The 23,022-nt window shown below is 43.8% G+C and overlaps 10 protein-coding genes across 10 annotated transcripts; 5 read left to right on the top strand and 5 right to left on the bottom strand.

Moving 5' to 3' along the window:
* Positions 1 to 198: 198 nt before the first annotated feature.
* Positions 199 to 1,426, top strand: O0I10_002919 (uncharacterized protein; the record flags this gene model as incomplete). Its single annotated transcript, XM_058482995.1, has 3 exons — positions 199 to 209; positions 439 to 550; positions 800 to 1,426. The coding sequence occupies 3 exons, from the start codon at positions 199 to 201 to the stop codon at positions 1,424 to 1,426; spliced, it is 750 nt and encodes a 249-aa protein (XP_058346084.1).
* A 557-nt stretch (positions 1,427 to 1,983) lies between these two features.
* On the top strand, positions 1,984 to 2,572 carry O0I10_002918 (uncharacterized protein; the record flags this gene model as incomplete). The annotated part of the gene is made up of 3 exons (XM_058482994.1): positions 1,984 to 2,094; positions 2,197 to 2,448; positions 2,522 to 2,572. 3 exons carry the CDS (start codon positions 1,984 to 1,986, stop codon positions 2,570 to 2,572), a joined length of 414 nt encoding a protein of 137 aa, XP_058346083.1.
* A 30-nt stretch (positions 2,573 to 2,602) lies between these two features.
* Positions 2,603 to 6,019, bottom strand: O0I10_002917 (uncharacterized protein; the record flags this gene model as incomplete). The annotated part of the gene is made up of 11 exons (XM_058482993.1): positions 2,603 to 3,300; positions 3,367 to 3,628; positions 3,688 to 3,753; positions 3,815 to 4,362; positions 4,423 to 4,622; positions 4,682 to 4,861; positions 4,928 to 5,183; positions 5,242 to 5,386; positions 5,454 to 5,583; positions 5,644 to 5,802; positions 5,865 to 6,019. The coding sequence occupies 11 exons, from the start codon at positions 6,017 to 6,019 to the stop codon at positions 2,603 to 2,605; spliced, it is 2,799 nt and encodes a 932-aa protein (XP_058346082.1).
* Positions 6,020 to 6,457: 438 nt separating this feature from the next.
* O0I10_002916 (uncharacterized protein) lies at positions 6,458 to 7,832 on the bottom strand (the record flags this gene model as incomplete). Its single annotated transcript, XM_058482992.1, has 7 exons — positions 6,458 to 6,658; positions 6,721 to 6,856; positions 6,920 to 7,233; positions 7,292 to 7,359; positions 7,425 to 7,485; positions 7,546 to 7,631; positions 7,694 to 7,832. 7 exons carry the CDS (start codon positions 7,830 to 7,832, stop codon positions 6,458 to 6,460), a joined length of 1,005 nt encoding a protein of 334 aa, XP_058346081.1.
* Positions 7,833 to 8,260: 428 nt separating this feature from the next.
* On the bottom strand, positions 8,261 to 8,992 carry O0I10_002915 (uncharacterized protein; the record flags this gene model as incomplete). The annotated part of the gene is made up of 3 exons (XM_058482991.1): positions 8,261 to 8,515; positions 8,569 to 8,892; positions 8,972 to 8,992. The coding sequence occupies 3 exons, from the start codon at positions 8,990 to 8,992 to the stop codon at positions 8,261 to 8,263; spliced, it is 600 nt and encodes a 199-aa protein (XP_058346080.1).
* Positions 8,993 to 9,236: 244 nt separating this feature from the next.
* On the top strand, positions 9,237 to 9,821 carry O0I10_002914 (uncharacterized protein; the record flags this gene model as incomplete). Its single annotated transcript, XM_058482990.1, has 1 exon — positions 9,237 to 9,821. The coding sequence occupies one exon, from the start codon at positions 9,237 to 9,239 to the stop codon at positions 9,819 to 9,821; it is 585 nt and encodes a 194-aa protein (XP_058346079.1).
* Positions 9,822 to 12,482: 2,661 nt separating this feature from the next.
* O0I10_002913 (uncharacterized protein) lies at positions 12,483 to 16,438 on the top strand (the record flags this gene model as incomplete). The annotated part of the gene is made up of 10 exons (XM_058482989.1): positions 12,483 to 12,560; positions 12,621 to 12,861; positions 12,931 to 13,475; positions 13,542 to 14,081; positions 14,142 to 14,246; positions 14,307 to 14,470; positions 14,530 to 15,010; positions 15,070 to 15,236; positions 15,298 to 15,729; positions 15,799 to 16,438. 10 exons carry the CDS (start codon positions 12,483 to 12,485, stop codon positions 16,436 to 16,438), a joined length of 3,393 nt encoding a protein of 1,130 aa, XP_058346078.1.
* A 428-nt stretch (positions 16,439 to 16,866) lies between these two features.
* O0I10_002912 (uncharacterized protein) lies at positions 16,867 to 18,668 on the bottom strand (the record flags this gene model as incomplete). The annotated part of the gene is made up of 2 exons (XM_058482988.1): positions 16,867 to 16,982; positions 17,078 to 18,668. The coding sequence occupies 2 exons, from the start codon at positions 18,666 to 18,668 to the stop codon at positions 16,867 to 16,869; spliced, it is 1,707 nt and encodes a 568-aa protein (XP_058346077.1).
* A 1,208-nt stretch (positions 18,669 to 19,876) lies between these two features.
* Positions 19,877 to 22,014, top strand: O0I10_002911 (uncharacterized protein; the record flags this gene model as incomplete). The annotated part of the gene is made up of 5 exons (XM_058482987.1): positions 19,877 to 19,961; positions 20,018 to 20,244; positions 20,316 to 20,556; positions 20,619 to 20,724; positions 20,781 to 22,014. The coding sequence occupies 5 exons, from the start codon at positions 19,877 to 19,879 to the stop codon at positions 22,012 to 22,014; spliced, it is 1,893 nt and encodes a 630-aa protein (XP_058346076.1).
* Positions 22,015 to 22,344: 330 nt separating this feature from the next.
* On the bottom strand, positions 22,345 to 22,922 carry O0I10_002909 (uncharacterized protein; the record flags this gene model as incomplete). Its single annotated transcript, XM_058482986.1, has 4 exons — positions 22,345 to 22,395; positions 22,537 to 22,575; positions 22,639 to 22,825; positions 22,888 to 22,922. 4 exons carry the CDS (start codon positions 22,920 to 22,922, stop codon positions 22,345 to 22,347), a joined length of 312 nt encoding a protein of 103 aa, XP_058346075.1.
* Positions 22,923 to 23,022: the final 100 nt, after the last annotated feature.

The following is a 23,022-nucleotide window of genomic DNA, read 5'->3' as shown; positions in this document are numbered from 1 at the left end:
ATTTTTTTATGAATGATATGATCTTTTGCCAATGTTATATATCTAAGTGATATGGATGTGTGGGTGTGTCTATCGGCGTTAATAAAGCAGCAGCCTGAAGAGTTGATTTGCCGATACTGCGACTGCGAAAGCGAAAATTTTATTGTAGCGGAAGAGTTTTTCGTGAGTGAGTTCCTCCTCTTTTTTCCCAGTTCGGTCATGGTCGCCTAGTAAGTAGCTCGTCTACCTGTCAACCACTCTTTTCCTCTTTGCCTTTATCGTTTTCAAACGTACATTCGGTTCATTGTGTCGACCATTGCAACATTCAACGAAAATGGGGGTGCGATTGCTACTTGACGTGTTGATCCCAATGTCGTACAATGGGCCTTGAATGCGCGTTTTATGGCTTTTTTCTTCTTTGATCCTATCAACGTATCAGCTACTAACGAATTCTTATAGCTCCGTTCCCACTGTCAAGGACGTTCAGGTCCCTGAGACTCTTCTCAAGAAGAACAAGGCTGATGCCAAGGCTGCTGAAGCTGCTGCCGCCAAGAAGGTTGAGCTCAAGAAGGCAAGTAATGGGGGATATTACAAGTATCATTGTGTGCATGTGTGCGTGTGCGTGTACTCTCTTGAATTGCAATGTGATGATATCCGGGGTCAAACCCAAACGACTAGCGATGAAAGCGATGCTGTCAAACGTTAACCATCTTTCGGGGCTGAAGCAAAATGTGGCGGATTCACATGCGTGTGCACACAATGATATTGTTGATGTTGTTGGGATCATGTCATCTAACCTCATCTCTTTGGTTGTTAATAGGCCCAACGTGCCAACCGCCGTGAGATCTTTGAGCGTGCTCGCAAGTATGCCAAGGAGTATGAGGCTACTGAACGTAAGGAGATTGCTCTTCGTCGTCAAGCCAAGGCCAACGGCAACTACTATGTCCCTGCTCAACCCAAGCTTGTCTTTGTTGTCCGTATCCGTGGTATCAACAACATTCCTCCCAAGCCTCGCAAGGTTATGCAATTGTTCCGTCTTTTGCAAATCAACAACGGTGTCTTCATCCGTCTCAACAAGGCTACCAGCGAGATGCTTCAATTGATCCAACCCTATGTCACCTACGGTTACCCCAACTTGAAGACCATCCGTGAAGTCATCTACAAGCGTGGCTACGCCAAGGTCAACGGCCAACGTATCCCCATCCACGATAACGCCGTTATCAAGGCTGCTCTTGGCAAGTACAACATCATCTGTGTTGAGGATTTGATCCACGAGATCGCTACCGTTGGTCCCCACTTCAAGGAAGCCAACAACTTCTTGTGGCCCTTCAAGCTCTCCAACCCCAACAACATGTGGCACACCCGCAAGTTCAACCACTTCATCGAGGGCGGTGACTATGGCAACCGTGAAGAGCACATCAACAAGCTCGTTCAGGCCATGAACTAAACAACTTCATTCTTCCTTTCATCTTTAATAAAGCGTCTTTTGCTCACGTACATACATACATATCGATTGTAAATGACTTTTTGGATTGGATAGAAGACTTGGTGGGCAATGGTTGGAATCAATGAGCTAGGAAGTTTATTATAGAGAATAAAATGAGTGATAATCCTTTGTCTAAGATCTACGTATATCGAAGGGGGCTCTGTGTGAACACATTTCATGTGGAAGTAGATATCAAGTTTTGAATGAATGAGATTACAACGAGAAAGGATCCAATGTTCATGCGTGAACCCAGGCACGGGAACAAGAAAAAGAGCTGAGGCAAAATCAGCCAATTGGAAGCTGTCCGGTAAAAGAGCTGAGAGGATGTGAACCCAGGCGACCTCCCTTTTCTAGTTGTCATACACCATGGTGGTAAGTACAAGTTATGGATGGTGAAGGGAGGTGGATAAGTGAAGGATAGCGCAATGAGGGATGGATGAATGTTATTGTAAAAGAATGGATGGATGGATTGATGGACAAGATGGATACTCACCTGCCAATTTTTCTTCCCATTCTCAATGGCCCCATTACAGCAAGGTTCTTTCAAGCGTCAAGTCGAAGTTGGCCGTGTCGTCCTCCTCAACAACAACAAGTTGGCTGTCATTATTGACATTGTCGACCACAAGCGTGTAAGTACAATCCGATCGATACGCACGACATATACATACATACATACACCTAGCAACAAGCAGCACCAAAACGACATGTATTCATTAATGTAACTACTATAGGTCCTCATTGATGGTCCCACCACTGGTGTTGCCCGTCAAGCCTGGACTCTCCGTCACTTGACTCTCACCAACCTCGTTGTCAAGGGTCTTCCCCGTAACGCTGGTCAAAGCACTGTCAAGAAGTGCCTCGAGAAGAACGACACTCTTAACACCTGGGCCAAGTCTGCTTGGGCTCAAAAGCTTGCTCAACGCCAAGTTCGTGCCAACTTGTCCGACTTTGATCGTTTCAAGGTTCAAAAGCTCAAGAACAAGGTAAAATATACATATATAAATTGTTTATTTGAATTGGGATGGATCATTGATGATGATTATTCTCTTTCTTTAGCGTCGCGTTGCTGTCAACTCTACTGTCGCTGCTGCCTTGAAGAAGGCTTAAATACATTTCGCCTTGTTCAAATAAAAAGATCTATCTCTTTTTCCAAGAATGTGTATATGCTTTGCCGAAACTCATGTTACGGACACTTTGATCCCATTCATCCACCGTTTTGACACAGAGACGTCGTCCTGTCTCGGGATCACCAAACATCTCAGCCCACCATGCCAAGTTTTCATCATTGGTCACTAGCACCAAATGTTCCTTGAGATAATAGAGCATGCAGCTGATAATGGGGATATAGGCTCGTGGTACTTGATTGAACTCAATGGGTTGATCTTCTTCGGCATCCTCCTCATCCTCATCTTGGCTACTTTCATCCTCGCTGTCATCTTCTTCTTCATCAGAGCTCCCTTCTTCTTCATCAGAACTTTCATCTTCATCATGATCACCACCACGTCGTCGTCGAGACTTGAACAATTCTTCACTGGCAACTGATTCGGCATCAGAGCTTGCACCTTCTTCATCATCAGGTGGGTTGGGAGATTGCTCTTCATCCTCATCATCTGATAATAGCGTGTCGACAATGTTGGCACGAGATTCTTCTCCAATCCAATAATTCTCAGCTTGGCTCCAATCGCTCAATTGCTCGCTCAATTTTTGTGTACGCATATACGATGCATTGGTGGGCTTCTCCTCGGCCAAATGTTGATCAATGTAGCGAATCGACTCACGAGCCTGCATATTCATATGAGATGATCCTTTCTTGTGGAAATCCAAGGCATCGATGGCTAAAGGGCAAGAGAAGAAAGATTGAGTTCATGGAACTACACAATGGTGGATCATTGACAGCTTACTTTCGAGAGGAACAATGACTTCGAGAATACTGCCTTGGGTACGATTGTTGGGGTTGAGTGTTTGATTGGCCCACTTTTTCACTTTACTGAGACCATCCAAGAAGGCAGTGACATCCAACACGACCGTGTATACTTCTGGTTTGCCACTAGGTGGAAGTCCAGCTGACATGTGCATGCGATTCACATTCTTTTCCAAAGATGATACTTGTTCCATCAGACGTTGTGTCGCCAAAGCCTTCATGAATCGATTCTGTTGTTGACGCTGCAAAAATTCCAATGTTAGTAAAATGCATTCCTTTGAACGCCCCAATAAAACGTTACCTTTGCATTTTCATCGAGCACAGTATACTTTTGCTCATTCTTGTTGTATTGCACAAAATCAAATGCCTATGAAGAAAAAGATGGGTTAGCTTCTTCTTCACATACACATCCACACGCATTAGCTTACCGTAGACTCTGCAATCTTGCGTATCAATTCACGTACACGACCCCAACGAATATTACGTCTTGCATCCACACTTGCTTCATCCGCTTCACTGTAATCCACTTCTTTAAAGTAATCCACTGTGCCATGGAATCGAGCAAAAGGGACCACACCAAGTAAAGTGAGATCTTCAGAAATTGGATAGGTTGGCGGCAATACGTGCATGACAGGATCAGGGAACATGGGATGGGCAATAAGACAAGAAGAAAAGGCTTGGATCGCTTTCACCAATGTACGGCGTTCATTATCGCGTGCACCACGCATATCAGTACTCGTGCAATATTGGGAAATCACATGCATGTTGTTGGCAAGGAACGTGCACCAGATGGAGAGCCCTGATAATAACGCATAATCCACCATGTAACTCAATCGATTGTATTTTTCCTCGGTCATCTTGTCCTTGGCATTGCTGGCTGATTCGACCGCTTTCAAAAGATCCGTGAAAATCTTAAATCCATATTCCAAGATACGCATTTGGGCTGATTGAAGCTGCGGCCATTGTGATGCGTTGCCTAATCCAATGATACATAAGGTCCCACGCACATGCTTTACTTTGATGTCTTCATCATTACCTTTGTTTTTCATTCGTTCTCCAAGATGCCAAATGGTGATAACAAGAATGACAGTGGTACGGGTAAGCATGTTTTTCAACACGTGAAGTGTGGAGGTGATCACTTTGGGAATGTCATCGGATGATTCATCTTCGGCTGTGGCAGTAGTAATCACATTGGAAATGACAGTGTCAAGTAACGAAGCTGGCACGTTCAACGAGCTATTACAAAGATCATTGTTTAGATTTTCATTGTATTCAAAAATAGCACTCATATATACCTCAATTCTTCACCACCAAACATGACTTGTCGATGCAATTGGAGAAATGACTCAACAAAGTGTGATATGAGCTTCGTACCACTCTTGACATCAGGTTCCTTTTGAGTTGAAAAGCGAATCTTGGAATAAAAGGCACGTAGGTTGTCTCGGCCTACTGTGGATGGGTGTTTCATGGCCAAACTAGAAACATAGATGAGTTAGCTTTTGTCATCCATGCCATGAAGCTGCTGCTTGTGGGTGTCTTACCTCATACAATAGTACCATACAACATCGATTACACTGCCATTGGAGATGGATACGAGTGCCATTTGGGAATAGGGCTTGCCACTAAAGCGATAGACCTCGGCTGCTTTCTGATAACATTCCTTGGCAAGCTTCCATTGTTCTCCACTTGATTGCTTATCCACAGCGGAGGCACGATATCGAGCAATGTCGCCCATACAAATGTAGTTGGATTGAAGGATGATGGCAATTTGGTCGTCCCCTGTTTGACGAAACAAGTCTATGGCAATGGCTATTAGCATCCCATGAATAATGAAGGAGACGTATAATGCTCTTACCGATTCCAATTGTTTTGAGGTCGACATGATGATCCGCCTTGATTTTGGTGTTGAGTTCTCGATAAAACTTGTAATTGCTGTCGATACGTTTCAAGAGTTGTTTTTGTAATCGGTCACGAGTCGCTTGATCTGTTCCACCATTCAACTACCGCAGCAGCAGCAGCAGCAGTGAGCAAAAGTCATCCCTCAACCCTATCATCCCCTTGTCATACCTTGCGTAATTTGCTGCGAACTTCTTCAATGTTGGGGTAGCAAATGTAGCGCCATAATTTGTCTTCAATGTGATGAGATGCAGCATAGGTGATATCTTCTGTCAGGATGCGACCATAGATGGATTTGAGGCTGTTACATCACATCCCATGATGAGTCTTTTTCATCTATTTGGATAATCATGTTACTTACCTCTTGCGAACGTAATCGATTTCATCTTCGGTGGCTGTAATTTGTTCTGCTGCTATGGCATTGGCACGACGACCTTGTTCTTTTCCTGGCATGTTGGCATGGTTGATTTTCAACTGGGCTTGTAGCTCTCCCAATTGTCGTTCTAATGCTGATGCCTCGCTATGTATAGAATGGATGCGTTAAACTTTGATAACGAGTTTATAGGATAAATGCCATCATACCTTGTCAAATCGGTAAGGTCGAGATGGGTTGGTTTCTTAGGAACTAACCCTTCTTGTTTTTTCTTTTTGCGATGCTGACGTCTTCTTCTGCGCCGCTTTTGCTGCTGCTTTGTATTGGGTTTTACGTCTGGAGGAGAAACTGGACTGGCTTGCATCCTTGTTTAGACATAAATTTCATTATCAAAACGGTGTGGAAAGGCTGAAGTTGGTTTGTCTGAGAGTTGTTGAATGGAATGCCAAAAGAAATGTGTCAACGATTATTGGACATTGGAAGGCAAAAGGGCAAAAGGAAGAAGCGGGGGGTGGTAAGAAAAGGAAAAGAAAACCAAAGGTGTCTGTTTGGGCGCGTCTGGAAAGAAAAAGAAGACAACCCAAAAAGCGCACACACATACACTGGATAACTCCGATACCCTTTTGGTTGCTCACACGCACGTTCTTAGACAATGCTGCTATCGATGTGGGAAGACAAGGAAAAAGTTGCCTTTTTTATATTGATATAGGATAATGGAGAATATGCTTTTATTGGATCTAAAGGTCTAATGCAGGATGATATGCGAATGATGAAAGTTGGGGATATATAGTCATAGTGGGGTTTAATCGAGGAGTGGCCGGCGTTCTTCAACACTGTCATTATCGTCTTCCTCGTGTTTTCGGATACAACACACCAATTGAGCCAATGATCCGCCGAAGGACACGATAAGATTCCTCAGATCTTTCAACACATTTGATTTGCCATGGATGATCTTTTCAGGTCGTAATCGATGCTTGTTGTCAATCATAATTCTGACACATGCCTATCAATCACCTTGTTTTAGTATCTCATCATGTACGTAGTAAGAATCCAAATAAAGCTTACCACCACTGCCATCAAGACACCCAATGCAGTACTAGCAGAAATAAGGAACATGATGATTTGCTGATATCGCACCGCTCCCATGATTGGGGCACCACCCAAGATCTGACCAGTCATCATTCCAGGGATCGAGATCAATCTAGTAGTACACGTGGTATTTTAGTAACTTGGCAATCCTATACACGACGATAGATAGACATACCCAATGACCGACATCTGGTTAATGGTTGGTAACATGGCTAATCGTACAGCTTCCACTGTGATGGATTGTCCTGCTTCCCAGCGACTTGCTCCAAATGCCAAGTATGTTTCGATTTGCTCCTTTCCAGTGCCAACGCTCGTCAAGACGCTGCTAAGAGCCACAGCCATGCCGCTCATCATGTTGCCAAGAAGCATTCCCATGGTAGGGATAAAAGTCTCGGGTATCCAAAAGGGATCCTGCTCCAGGGTATAGCGAGTGCCAATGATGCCGATCAAAAGCGTCGAAAATGCCGTAGAGAGTAAAACTGCCATGAACTATCATTGATGATGAGTATAGATCATGCCATGAATGAAACAAGCATTGAAAACTTACCATGCCAGGGAATGATAGCCTGCATTTGTTGTATACTGTCTCGTAAGCTCCCAACAGAATCAAGATACCTTTTACGATCCCAATTAGCTTCCTAATCTGGAAAATGATGCTGTGATTGTTTCAGGATACTTACACACCATCAACATGATGATCGCTGGGTGACGTGCCTTGAATACATCTTCGAGAATATAGCCCTGCATGGTATAACATCATGAGTACTATGCTCTACATCACGCTCACCATCATCAACGTACCATCACTGTCAACTGGACAAGGCAACGAATGGATGCCACTATCAGCGATTTCTCCAACCGTAACCCAAGGATAAGTGACATGACACCTGGCAACAGGAGGTTAGCTCTCAAGATTCGTTCCATTCAAGGGGGGGGTGGGAAGTCTTACCATTCAACACTATGAAGCTTGATGCAATGGCTACATTTTGCCAGTCGAGGTTAGGTTGCAAGTTGTGGCCTTCTTGAAGAACATTTGCAGACGTGTCGGTTGACTCCAGGCCCAAAAAAGTGAGTATATGAGAGGGCATTTGAGAGCAATGGACAATGACTGAAACAAGTGAAGAAGAAAAGGGAGGAAAATAGGCTGCTTTTTTCTTGATGTGCAACATGAAACCTTTGTTGACCGATAGTCCGCACACACACGCACCACCACCACCATCCACCTACCCACAGCAACAGCATTGACCTGGTAGTAGTAGTACAACCCAATTCCCTCAGCTTATTAAATGTTGCCAAATAGCTTTCTTTTTTTAAATAATACAGTTCAACCAATGTCTACATACACGCGTGCTGTCATCCAATTGTAACACAAACGCATCAAGCGCATGGATCCGAGGTTGGGTTGTCAAGCATGGTTCTTTGTGCGAGGTCATGCATCCATATCATCCAGCCAATCATCACTTTGGGATTGTAGATCATTAGTATTTCTTTGACCATGGTATCTAATCTAATGCATTCAATCCGATAAATCTGACAAATCGGTCGTTTCTTCATCACTTGAATCTTCAATTATGTTCGTACGTCCCCGGGTCGTCGTAGCCATTGGTTTCCTTGTCGTATCCTTGCCCTTCATTCCCGTTGCCTTGGTATCCTGTTGTGAACTTTCATCATGCTCAAGCTCATCAATTTCATCATCGTCTATGTGCTGCGAGTATTCGTCGAGTTCTCTCATGTATTGCTGACTGCTTTCACGGGCCATACGGTTATAGGGCTATCCCAAAACAATCAACACATGTCTTTTCACACAACACCCTATCATCTTACCTCTTTTTGCTTGGGACTTAATTCCTTCCATCTCTTTGCCAACTCCGTGAAAACCATTCTCATTGAACAACTCTCTCCTAGCTCTTCTTTCACGGCTTCGGTTTGAGCTTGTGTAAAAAAGATGTACGCGGATGAGGGTCTTTTGGGCTTGTTTGAATTCTGTTGCTTGGTCTTGGCCTTTTTCCTCTTGGGTTTGGCAATGGAGGAAGAAGAAGATGTGGTTGGGATATCGGTAGTTGTAGTGAGGGCAAGATCAGGAGACGCTTCCAGTATATTGGCCAACGTGGTGTAGTTTTCTGCTAGGGCACGATAGGTCTCGAGGAGCTATACAAAAGATGATATAAATGTCTTGCGTAAGATTCAGTATGATCGTGTTGTATCCGTGTATAGGGTAGATAGCTACCTTTCGCTTTTGACTGGTCATGCTTAATATATTATGAAGGGGTGTAGTGGGTAAAAGAAAAAGAAAAAAAAGAGGGCGAGAGAGAAAGAGGGCGACGCGACGCTGGAAAAGACCGAATTTGTTGACTGCTTTTGGCTGTGAATAGAGGTTTCTGATTTACATTCACGCACCCTCAATAAATCTCACACACACACGCATACACTCTTTCTCCACAAACCCCATTTTTTCTTTCTTTCCTATTCTCACGCTCTCCACACAAAAAAACATGGCTGACGACTTTGACGACGAACTTTACAACGTGTACAACACCGCAAAGGATGATGCTTATGGCAATACTGATATCTATGCCGACTACAAAGACGCACTTTCCGGAGATGAGCCCCAAGATGGGTCCCACATGGACATGCAAGGCAGCGATCCACAGGGTCAAGCGGACACAGCAGCAAGCAATATGGGTATGATGGACTCTTCCGATCACAATGTTTCAGGCCAAGGTGCTGGCATGCAGGCCGGATCAGCAGCTGATGACGAGGGCGGCGACGCTTCTGGTGATAATAATCCGCAGCAGCAAATGCTCAAAGCACTTCAACAGCAGCAGCAACAACAAGCAATGATGAATAATTGGGGCCAATTCCAGCCAAATCCATATCAATTTGCCATGTATCAACAAGCTCTTCAGCAAATGATGATGAATCCTTATCAACTTCAACAAATGATGCAACGTCAATTCCGTCAACAGCAACCATCACCCACACAACAACCACAACAGCAACAACAGCAACAACAACAGCAAAATGTGGACGAAGGACCCCCATCCGTGGCAAGTGCAGCAAATCAAGATGAAGGGTAAGTGTGGTGGTGGTCGTGAATTAGTATAGTGCAATGGGAATGTGTTTGCAAAAAGGAGTGGTGGAAGAGCATGGAAATGGATGGGTGGTTGGGAGATGAGAGTGTGGTTGGAAACAAGATGTAGATATCCAATGCAGATAGAGCATCATGTTCCATAGAGTTTGCTAGGAGAATCTCTTGTTTAGGTGAACAGATATGTTAATCGATTTCTCTTTTTCATTTCTTGTATATGGCATGATTTGATATAATACAGAAAGATGTTTATCGGAGGACTCAATTGGGAGACGACCGATGGTAAGCGACCTATTTTCATATTATCCATCATACGACTTTATGTTTTGGATTCCCATTTCGATTTGTGATATGACAAAGGAGATAGCAATAAGGCTCATATTAGATAATTGGTAGAATCACTCAAGGAATATTTTAGTCAATTTGGCGAGGTGATGGACTGTGTAGTGATGCGTGATCCAGCGACAGGTCGCTCTCGTGGTTTTGGTTTCCTTACAATGGCAGACCCAGCAACCATCGACAAGATTGTAAACGAGGATCATTATTTGGATGGAAAACGAGTAAGAGCTACATGTTTAGCGTATATCGATAGAGCTGATAGTTTACATGATAAATACAATCAGATTGATCCCAAGCGTGCAATTCCTCGTGAAGAGCAAGACAAGACTGAAAAAATCTTTGTGGGTGGTATTTCCCCTGACGTGGATGAAGAAGAATTCCGCGAGTTTTTCACGCAGTTTGGTAAAGTCATGGATGCCACCTTGATGACAGATCGAGAAACAGGACGACCACGCGGATTTGGTTTCATCACGTTTGAGGATAGCAAGGGTGTAGAAGAAGCATTGCTCGAGCCTAATCTTGCCATCAAGGGCAAAACGGTGCGTATACGAGGTTATCATCATGCACAGGCATATCACTCATCTTTTGATTTTATAGATCGAGGTGAAAAAGGCCATGCCAAAATCAAAGCAAATGCGACAAAACATGATGAATAATCCATTGGCAGCAGCTGGTAGTCGAGGCTATGTTCCCAACACACGATATGCAGGTGCAGCAGCTTTCCCTGGTGGACGTCCTGGTTATGGATTTGGACCAACAAACATGTACGGTGCTGCCGCCATGTATGGAGGTTATGGTGGTAATTATGGTATGACGCCATCCGCTTTTTATGGTCGTAATACGGGTGGTTTCGGCATGGGAGGTAGTGGCAATGGTAGCAGCAGCGGTAGTCACCATCACGGCGATGAGGATAGCGATTATCGAGACGATATGGACCATCATGATAGACGTGATTATGGTGACGACAACAGAAGAGGAGGAGGTGATGATCGGCGAAGCGATAGCAGACGAGATGATCGACGCAGTGATGAACGAAGAAGCGATGATAGGCGATACGATGATCGAAGATCTCGAGGTGACGATAGAAGATCTCGGCATGAATCTTCCAGACACCATGATTCTTCTCGATATGACTCACGACATGAATCCAGGGATCGTGATCGCTCATCATCTCGTGCTGAAAGAAGTCCCCGTAGTAGCTCATCCGGTGGTGGTGCCATCCATGCATCCCAAAGTGCTAGAAACCAACATCAATATCGACCTTACTAGTAGCAATCTCTTAAATAAAGATGTTTCAATATGTTGCGCATAAATACACTATATCATGCTTACATCCTCGAATGGCCATACTACCACTTTGGAGCATTCATAAAAGTCTGACAATGGTTGTAATAGGCATGGGGAGATGTGCTAATGCCTCATGGTCCCTAATTTGGCTATATCAATTGTCAAGGTTTAGTGCCTATACATATCTCATTTCTTGCAATCATGTTATTAAGAGCTGCTCTTTGTGATCATTCAAAGCCTTTCATTGTTATCCCATTTTCATTGTCATCATCGTCCTTGTGATGTTGAGCCTTTAATAAGGTAAAACCTAATCATCTTGGTTGATTGCTTTTCTTTCATTGTAGCTACATCAGCAAAGGTGGTGTACTCTCTGCCGCCATCGGGGTGCCAAAAAATCGGTAGGACGATCACGCTTGATCTCGCTTAAATTGACTATCCATATTGAATGCAGATGATGCTCTGATGCTATCATGGAAGGCAAAAGCGACAAGGCTAGTACATATGTCACCAATAGATCCAAATGTTTGTTAACCCCCCAAAAAACAAGTATGCATGTCCCGAAAGAAATGGCACCTATATCACCACACAACAACAAGGCAGCAGTACTACTAAAAGAGCGACACAGCATCACCAACGCTTAAAGATAGCATTATTATTATAAAGAAGATAGATTTATTAGGCAATGCATAAGATTGAAAGAGCACTATTGATAGGTAGAAGATAATAGAATGGATATGGTTGGATGGTGTCAAATGGGAATTGAGTCACTAGTGGACAAGTTCCGGTGATGGGTTGTGTAGGGTGGTGGTGGTGCAAAGGAGCTGAGTCCACTTGGAAATTCAGGTGGGGCCGTCTCTTTTTCATCTTTGCTGGTTCACTTGTATTTTTTGGGTGCGCGAGGAAGAAGGTAGTGCGAGCGCGCCCTTTTTCTTTTTCTCTTTTGTCTTCCTTCAGATCTCACTCATGCTCTTCTTATCAGACATTACAACCTTCATACAACAACAAATATCACTGGATCTCCACCATGAATCCTCCTTCAGCCTCCTCATCCTCACCAGGCATTATCGATCTGCCAAAAGATAAACTGGATGTCATTGCTCAGGTATTTCTTTCTTTTCCTTAGAGTCAACAGCCACTCATTCGTTGCCTTTTGTTCACTTAGCGAGCTAAACAGTTGGAAGCTCAAGGCGAAAAAGAAGATGGCAAAAACGAGTTCTCGCAACTAATGGCAGTGCTACGGATATTTCAGCAACAGCAGCAGCAACAAACACTCATGCTTCAACAACAGTTTCTTGCACAAGCGACACCTGAACAACAGCAACTACAACTTCAACTCCTGCAGCAACAGCTTGTTCAACAACAACAGCAGCAGCAACAGCAACAGCAAGGTGCACCTTCATCAGGTAGGAGGAGGAAGAGGATATTGCATATACTTTTCATTATCCATATGCTGATGATTGTGTATCCATTAGCAACCGCTTTGTTCAATGCATTACAATATCAGATGTTAGCTTTCAGCCTACTTCAGAAGAATATGGGACTTGCCAACAATGATGAGCCACTACCACCGGTCCAAGAGCAAAGGAAAGCATTGGCTGAGAAGCTTGTGGAAGCCATCTATCGACAAGAACGTGATCATCATGCATTGAGTGCTCTAAAGTTTCCTGACGCCAAACCCAAAGAACGACTTACTGCCAATGACTTGCTGGTGGGCATTCAGCGATCACATGCACACGCCTCTCGACAACAGAAGCTCTTGCTACCATTATCCATGCCAGCTGGTCTCAGGCCGCACACCGTATTCGAAGAACGTGAGAATCGCATTCAACATCGTGCCAAGCAGTATCATGAACAGCTTGAGAATCAAGTCGTTCATCAGGATGACGAGAACAACAGCATCACATTGGGCCACCTTATTGATCACGACTATCACAACACGCTGAACAACGCTTCCCATGAGCAGATCCATGATATTATCAAATTGAAAGCCCTACGACTTCGTGATAAGCAGACCAAGGTATGATTTTTACATGTGTGGTGGATGAAATGATCCTAGGTATTCATCATGGTTTGGGTTATGTAGCTAAGAGGAGATATTCTTCGCGGTTTTGAGGAAGCCAATCGATTGCAAACAACGGTGGGCAGTGCATCGTATCGCAAGATGATGCGGCAAACAATGAAGGAGGCCAAGTTGACGGAGAAGCTTGAAAAGCAACAGCGCTTGGATAAGGAAAAACGTGAAAAGCAGCGGCATCTTGATTATTTGCAATCTGTATGCAACCATGGACGTGATCTTCTTGGATGGCACAAGGGATATCAAGGGAGAATGGGCAAATTGGGCAAGGCGATGCTCCAATACCATGCACATATCGAACGTGAAGAGCAACGACGTGCCGACAAACGATCCAAGGAGCGTATTCGTGCATTGAGAAATGATGATGAAGAAGCCTACATGAAGTTGATTGATGAAGCCAAGGATACCCGATTGACACTGCTGCTCAAGCAAACTGGCTCGTATCTTGAATCACTCACACGTGCTGTTGTCGATCAACAAAATGATCCCGTTCATGACTTGTTACAACCCGAGGATGAGGAAAAGGGTGATGAGGAAACGATGCTCACTGTAAGTAAAGAAAAAGCGGATGAGGAAACAATGCGAGAAAGCTAATGTTGCTTTTATTAGGATTCGGCTGGAAATAAGATCGACTATTTCAGGATGGCACATCGTATCCAGGAAAGCGTTTCCCAACCCAAGATAATGACTGGAGGTCAACTCAAGGATTATCAAGTAAGTATGATTGTGCGTGTGTGTATGTGTACATGGAACTCATACCTTCATTTCCCCTAGGTCAAAGGATTGCAGTGGATGGTTTCATTGTACAACAACAAATTGAATGGCATCCTTGCAGATGAGATGGGATTGGGAAAAACGATTCAGACGATCAGCCTTATCACGTATTTAATCGAGAAGAAAGCACAAAATGGACCATTTCTTATCATTGTACCACTTTCGTAAGTCACCTTATAAGGATGGAAAATGGCATGGATGTACTAATCATGGTTGATACTAGTACAATTGCTAATTGGGCACTGGAATTTGAAAAGTGGGCACCCACAGTGACCAAGATTGTGTACAAAGGCATTCCTGAAGTTCGCAAATCGATTCAAAAGCAGCAGATCCGACATGGTGGATTCCAAGTGCTCTTGACAACGTTTGACTACATCATCAAAGATCGACCCGCCTTATCCAAGATTAAGTGGACTTACATGATTATGGATGAAGGCCACCGCATGAAAAACACCAATTCCAAGTTGACATCAGTGCTTCGACAGTACTATACCTCACGTTATCGACTCATTCTTACGGGCACACCATTGCAAAACAACCTTCCAGAGCTATGGGCATTGCTTAATTTTATTCTGCCACGCATCTTCAATAGCGTCAAAAGCTTCGAGGAATGGTTCAATACCCCCTTCTCAAACCAAGGTGTGCAAGACAAGGTCGAATTGAATGAAGAAGAGCAATTGCTTATCATCAAACGTTTACACAAGGTAACAAAGGAATGTTAAGGGAAGGATCATTGGTATTCATGGTGGGGTTTCTTAATTAGGTGCTACGACCTTTCCTTTTGAGACGCTTGAAAAAGGATGTGGAAGCTGAATTGCCAGATAAGGTGGAACGCGTGATCAAGTGCAAGTTGTCTGCATTACAATCTCGACTCTATTGGCAAATGAAAAAGCACGGCATGCTTTATTCAACGAGTGGAACAGGAGGAGGGTATGTAAAGTACGAGAAGAGGGTACCGATAAGATGATCTAACCTCTTCCTTTGTTATTAGTCGCACAAGCATCAAGGGTCTTAACAACACCATCATGCAACTTCGAAAGATATGCAACCATCCTTTTGTGTTTGAAGAAGTCGAACGTGTGATCAATCCATACAAGATCAGCAATGAACTTTTATATCGAACCTCTGGCAAATTTGAGCTTTTGGATCGAATGCTTCCCAAGTTACGAGCTACGGGCCATCGAGTATTGATCTTTTTCCAAATGACACAAATCATGGATATCATGGAAGACTTTTGCTTATTCCGGGGCTATCGACATTTACGATTGGATGGATCAACAAAGGCAGATGATCGTTCACGACTCTTGGAAGTCTTTAATGCACCTGATTCGCCTTATTTTGTCTTTTTGTTGAGTACACGTGCAGGTGGTCTTGGTCTCAATTTACAAACGGCAGATACGGTCATTATCTTTGATTCGGATTGGTATGATAGGAAGGGAGGGGGGTATCCATGGCAACCTTGCTGAATGACTCATGCTGCAACATTTTATAGGAATCCACATCAAGACTTGCAAGCACAAGATCGTGCCCATCGTATTGGCCAAACCAAAGAGGTGCACATCTTTCGACTTATCACTGAGAATTCCATCGAGGAGAACATTTTGGCGCGTGCCCAATACAAGTTGGATATTGATGGCAAAGTGATTCAGGCTGGCAAGTTCGATCATCGTAGTACGGAGGAGGATCGTGAAGCATTTTTACGTTCGTTATTGGAAGACAAGAGCGATGAACGCGATGAAGGAGGCGAAGAGAATGAAGAATTGGATGACGAAGAGCTCAACTTGATGCTAAAACGGTCCGATCAAGAATATGCCACCTTTACCAAGATTGATCTGGAGCGACAGCGAGCAGCAGCAGAAGAACAACGATTGTATGGCGACGATGATCAGGATGGCAAAAAGCGTGAGCGGCTCATGCAGGATTGGGAGTTACCAGACATTTACCGGTACGATCACATGATGATGGATGAACAAGATGAGACTTCGTTATTATTGGGTCGAGGGCAACGTATGCGTGAAACAATACGCTATGATGATGGAATGACCGAAGGACAATGGTTACGACAATTAGAAAAGCGTACAGCATCCCCAGAGTCTACAGATAGGCGGGTAAAGAAACCACGTATGCAATAAAAGAGATCCTTTTACAATGGTCATTTGCTGAGCAAAGGGGTGATATTATTATTGGTAATAGTAATAGAGAGTAACAATAAAAATCTAATGTGTCATCATGGTGGTGGTGGTGGGATGCAGTAGTCATGTTTCGTCTCATGAAACAGGTAGTAGGAAACACAACCTAAAACATGATGCTGCTGCATGTGTCTTGTATACAAAAACCCAAACAGTGAATCATGCCCTTCTAGGGCGCTACACGTTGTGTAGTTGAAAGATCTAATAAGAGTAGTAAAGGAGATAAAAAAAACGGAAAAACAAACGAGTAAAAGCGTGTGTGAGAAAAAGGAAAAGAGAGATAGAGAGATAGAGAGAGTATACTATTTACAACATGTGGTTGTGTGTGGGTGTGTCATATAAGAAGATGATGAATCGTGTACGTATATAGATCACCAATGAAGAAGTGGATCGTTGAATAACACCTGACTCAAATCGCTCACAGTATTCTGCTTAGCCGAAGCGGGGTTAGGGCGGGGCATCTCGGTTGAACCAAACATGGGCAAATCTATAGTGCATTAAAACACGTTCCATTTGGTCAGCATCATCATTATTATGTCACCAGATCTTCCATCACGAACCAATCCCAAACCTAATATATACCTTGTGGCAACATCATCGTTTGTTGTTGTTGTTGCTGAGGAGGAGGTGGAGGAGGAGCTTGTTGTTGCTGTTGTTGCTGTTGCATCATGATAAATTGATCAAATGGGTTTTGTTCCTCTTCATGGTCGGGGGTAGCCAATGCTGATGGTATCCGAGGAGCATACTTGTGACGTACGCGTTGCTGTTGTTGCTGTTGTTGTTGATCCTGAATGGGTTTGGAGGATCGATATGGGGCAAATCGTCTTGCTTGTTGTTGTGATGTGGGAGTCGTATTAGGTAACGAATGAGCATGTTGTTGTTGTTGTTGTTGTTGATGCGTTTGGGGTGGTGATCCAATATGCATATTGGCGATGGATCGATTAAGTGATAAGGTGGTGGGTGATGGTGGTGGATCAGGGAATGAATGTCGTTGTTGTTGAGCAACAGCAACAGCCATACTACGTCTCCAATCGCGTTCAGCTTGTAAACGCTGTACCAATACTGCCTTCTTGCCTGTAGCAGGTTTCCCACGCTGACGCAACATATCCTTGAGTTCAGAAACGGTAATGTCATCAAAATCTATGTTTTCCAATTGCTCATCCAATTGTCGTTGTCGTTGTTCAGCATCATATGATTGTACATTAGGCCGTCGTTGAATTTGAATAGGCATAGTACGGGATGGAAACGATGGCTGTTGTTGTTGTTGTTGTTGTTGCTGCTGATGTTGTTGCTGCTTTGGTGGCATGGATGATGGAGTAGGTGCCGATGTACCAGGCTGAGGAAGCTGCTGTGACCCATTTGCATTGCTACCTGTTGAAGATGATGGCTGAGGTTGTTGTTGTGATACAGCAGCAGCTTGTACAGACTGGCGCATAGCATCCATAGATGAACGACGACGTTGTTGGGGAGTTTTCTTTCTAGCAAAATTCACGCGGAACCTTGCTTGCAGCTCGCTGAGTCTACGTTGATGATCAATTTCCTCCGCCGATCGACGCTGTTGTTTGTTGGGTTTATTGGTAGACGAAGCCTTGGCAGGTCGTTTGGTTGAATCCAACATGGCAGATAAATTAGATTGTGTCGTTGATGAAGAAGAAGATGGATAGGTAGTGGATGAAGAAGACGATGAAGATGCTGCTGCAGGTGGTTGCTGAGAGGGTGGTGGAGGTGGAGGTTGTTGCTGTTGACGCTCTTGTTGTTGACGCATTTCCATCTCCTTCTCTTGATAAAGCTGTTGCTGCCTTACAAAATTAGGATCCGATAATAGAATAGCTTGCTGCTCTTGTTCATTCAATGATGATAGAAAATCATGTTCTACTGGCATCGATTGCTGTGATACTCGTTGTTGCTCTTGTTGTTGTTGGCTATCTGCTGCGGCGGGATCATAAAAATCCCAATCGGTTGCTGCTGCGACAGAGGCAAGAGTGGCATCATCAAAGAAGGGTGAGTCGAGTGAATGGGCGTGTAACCCTAGCGATAGATAAGAAGCCAACGGGTCATTGTCAGATGGTTGCCAATCGTGGGAAGGAATGGCGGAATCGAGAGAATGGCTGAATAGATGGGATTGATCTTGGTCGCCGGGGTTTGCCGAAGCAAAACTACCATCAAAATACATTGGAAGAGGCGGTGTGGTGTGTGTGTAGATGTATACGTGTATATGAGTGATGTGTGTGTGTGTGTGTGTGTGTTTGAGAGTATTGTTATGTTTGCAAGTGGAAAGAACAAGTAAATAATAATGAAATGTAACCACACGAAAGAAGTTAACAAGAATATGTACAAGAAGAAACAAAAAGAAACAAAAAGCCGGGGTGATTGAATAAAGTGGGGGTGGCAAAAGGGTTTTTTGTGCGGAAGAGGGTCGAGGCGGAAAGATGGAACATACAAAAAAAAGAGAGAGCTGAGAGCATAATGGGGTGGGGTAAACTCAGTGCCAATGAAAAACAAGCGAGGTGTGACCCATTATTCACTTCAACAGCATGCTCATTCACTCAAGAGAAGAATGACAGGGAAAAGCAATGTAAAATCGGAGGTGGACGGGAACAACATCCGTGTGAGGAGTGGTCATCCTTGCAAATGCTACTGTTATAGCCACAATCATTGGCCACTCTCAAGTCCGTTTCTGCATGTCAACAGCGCTTGTGTATGTATCTGTGTACGACCCTCGAGCCATCTCTTTGGGTAGCCCACCATGTGGCTACCACTGAGAAAGCATGGTCCGTGTGGGTTCCTACTCAGCTATGCTTCGCCCACGCGTATAAAAATAGCCCAACTCACTCTACCACCACCATCATCATCATCATCCTATTCATCACCCAATGATACGGTTGCCCTGTTGCATAGCAACAACAAGCATTGTATGTTTGCCTGGATGCGTAATGCATATATGCATCACCATCCCCTCCCATCCATCTCATCCATAAACATCTTGCATTTATCAACAAATGGTAATTTGTGTAAGACAATAAAAATCACAGGATGGACAAACTATGTTACAAGAGAGAGAAAGAGAGAACCCTTTTTTTAGGCGGGGAGGGAGTGTGGTAATGGTGGAGTACAGCAAACGATTTTGAGCGTTCCCTTAAACCTTTATTCACTGCGCACTTTTTGTCTTTCTCCCTCTCTCTCTCTTTCACTCTCTCTCTCTTTTCCACTTTATACACACACCCACACACGCGCGCCACGGCTCTCTATATTCTTTTCATTCTCCTCTTTTTCAACGGCAAAATATAGAACCCGGCTCTGTTCTTTTACTTTCGCCCCCCAACCGACAGTCGTTATCTTTCCAACAACAACAATAACAACAACCATTCCTTCCTCGCCCGCATGAGGCATCTCACCAAAGGCAGCACAACAATCGACATTCGTTTGAATGAGGAGAAGTTTTATTTTCCAGGCGAACTCATCAAAGGTATCGATCAGCATACAACAAAGCAACATGAGTTATATATACTTAGACCTTTTTAGGTGTGGTGGTTGTGCACCCAAAGCATCCAACCAAGACCAACCATATTCGACTGACATTCTCAGGCGAGGTGCATATTTCGGTCAAGGATAAAGAGACGTTCAATCTGTTCCAGAAAACCGAGATTCTTCCAGTATCCACACATGGAAAAGCTCAAGTTCTTGAAGCCAAACAACATACATTTCCTTTTGAGTTTGCGGTTCCCGATGATTTACCAAGCACTATGGAGGTATAGAAAGGGTTATTTTGGTGTCAAGGAAGGATTAGGAGAGGGAACATCCGGTTAAATGAACTCTATAGTTTGGCAAGCGCAAGACCTATATTCGATATCGATTGACAGCTATTCATGATCGACCCATGGTTCCAGAATCCTTGTGTGCAAAAGCCGATTACACTGTTCCGATCCTCGAACTAGTCGATGTCGACTTGCCTCGCTACACTAAGCCCCAAGAACAAACGATGGATTTTGTTCCTCCAAAGTCAAAGCCTGGTCAACAATGCCAACTCAAAACATCCATCCCACGCTTTGGTTATACTCGAGGTAGAGATCTACATCATATACATTGTTGTAATAGGATCATTACTGATTGTATTGGCTTATAGGTGATTTGGTCAAGCCCACCATTTTATTGAATCACTATGAGCGGTTTGTGAGAAAGGGTGCTATCAAGGTGGATCTTGTACGTATTGTGGATATCAAAACGAGCAGGTATGTATAAAGTGGGCATCATGTATAATGATCCATGGCTGATAATGGTAACGTAGAAACACCTTGACCAAGGAAGACGTGTTGAAATCAATGGAGCATGATGCCAACATTATTGGTCCTTACAACTTTTCACAAGCGTTCCATCCTCAGTTGCTTATTCCAACATCGACACCACCCACTGTAAAGTACAAGGAGAAGATCATTGAAGTCCAATATCGCATCCGTATTCGTTTGTATATGACTGGGAAGAAATCGGCTCATGAGACTCAACTTGTGGAGATGCCTATTGTGATTGGTACATGGCCCAAGGCGACTCTTCCCATTGACGACGATGATGATTATGATTCACAAGAGGGACCTATGTTGAGTGATGAAGAAAGTGATGAAGAAGATGATCAAAGATCGGTCTTATCAATGCCACCACCTCCTCAACCCACTCAATCACGATCATCAACATTTGCAACACCACAACAAGCTCATAGACGTACACCATCCATTTCGTTGCAATCGACCCCTTCAGCATCTACCATCACTCTCACTTTGCAAAACACTCATATCGGTAATAGTAATGGTGTAGTACGATCGGACTCCAATGCATCTCGGTCATCCAATCGGTCACGAGGCTCTGGGGCGTCGTGGCGCTCGAGTCAATCTTGGGATAGGTCGCCAACCTTGTCACGCAACACATCGGCATGTACTAATATCACCAATCCTGAGACATCCATGTACAATGGCCGTAATCTTGTTGTATCAGCGGGAAGTCAAACCTATATCAATCGCACCCCATCAACCCCAGAATTCGGCTCCGCTATTAATACCATGGCAACCGCACCACCTCCACCACAACCCTATTATTACGATTCATCATCGTATATGCAACAACAACAACAACACCATGCTTATCAATATCAGCAGCAGCAACGATATGATTATGCTGGTATTAGTAATCCATCGGTACCAACACATGTCCTACAGCCCTTGTCCACCACCAACAACACTGTAGTAGCTGCTTCCTCATCCACATCATCATCAGCTTCACCTCGTTCCCCTATTAGCCCTTCCACTACTACCAACAAGATGCCGCACAGAAATTACAACTACGACTTTTATGATGACTCGGAGCCGGCTTCGACTTTTTCACCTCCACGACCCACCACCCACTCTTCATATCAACCATCCACTCTTTCAAGCGATGATTCAGATGATTCAGACGACGAGGGTGATTTGCTTCGTATCATTGAGAAGAAGCAAGCTGAACGTGAACGACGCGCCAACATGTACAAATACTAGCTCTTATAGTACTCTTTTCTTCCCCCCCCCATCCCCACATTCCCTTTTCCCAGCAGCTTTTTTATTCGTTTTCCTTTTCATTTTTGCTATACTACTAAAGTAGCACCTATACGGTCTCTCTTTTATATACAAGAAGTTGTGTTGTATCAAATCCATATACTTGCGGAACGGTAGTATTGTATTTCTTTATGGCATGACATATATATCTTTCTAGCAATGATGATGAATTATTATACTATACGATGATGTGAAGAAATCTAATGTTGACATGTATGTAATACGTAAGAAGATGATATGGTATGTAAGGATGACAAGATGAGGTTGCCATGTTTAGCATTCGACTTTGGAATCATAGGAGAGGATGGTTTTGAAAAAGATAACCTTGACAGAGAAGATTGCTCATCAGAGCAAGACGAGGTCGTTTGGTTTCCAACGCTGATATCTTTGCGGTAGAAGGATGAAGATTCCGATCCGAGTGTCCTGCCGACAAGTACAAGCGAGACAACTTGCCTTCTTGGGCACCAGCAACGATGATGCCTGGTTCAAGAGTGAATTGAGACCCTAAGATAGTGTCAGCCATTGTTGTACGTATCGCGCCATACACATCATAAAAGCATTATATACCTTGACCCATCGACGATGTGCTTCCATGGTCATGCATTGTAATTTGACTTGGCGTTCACGTGTTTTTAATGATAAGGTTGGGCACACGATCAAAAGAACTACCCAGTGGGGGGAACTTCGACCATAAAAGATTCCATAATAGCTGATGTTGGTGGAGGAATGATGATGAGTGATCAAAATAAAAACTCTGCCGATGATGTGAATGTTGCCACCACTTTTCCGCTGTGATGCATGTTTCCAGTAAATAACCTTGGTATCAGGTTCGATCCATACAAAGCGTGCATGTCATGTTTTGGTACGCGTATACTTCCACATCAATCACTGTCACCCAATCATGCATATACATCTTGTTGTTGGTCAACAGCATCATTCAGTTGTCAGCTT

The sequence above is a fragment of the Lichtheimia ornata genome (assembly GCF_029851405.1).
Source record: "Lichtheimia ornata isolate CBS 291.66 chromosome Unknown scaffold00009, whole genome shotgun sequence".
Classification (NCBI taxonomy): Eukaryota; Fungi; Mucoromycota; class Mucoromycetes; order Mucorales; family Lichtheimiaceae; genus Lichtheimia; species Lichtheimia ornata.
The sequence above is the reverse complement of the archived record's forward strand: the minus strand, read 5'-3'. Positions and strand labels throughout refer to the sequence as shown.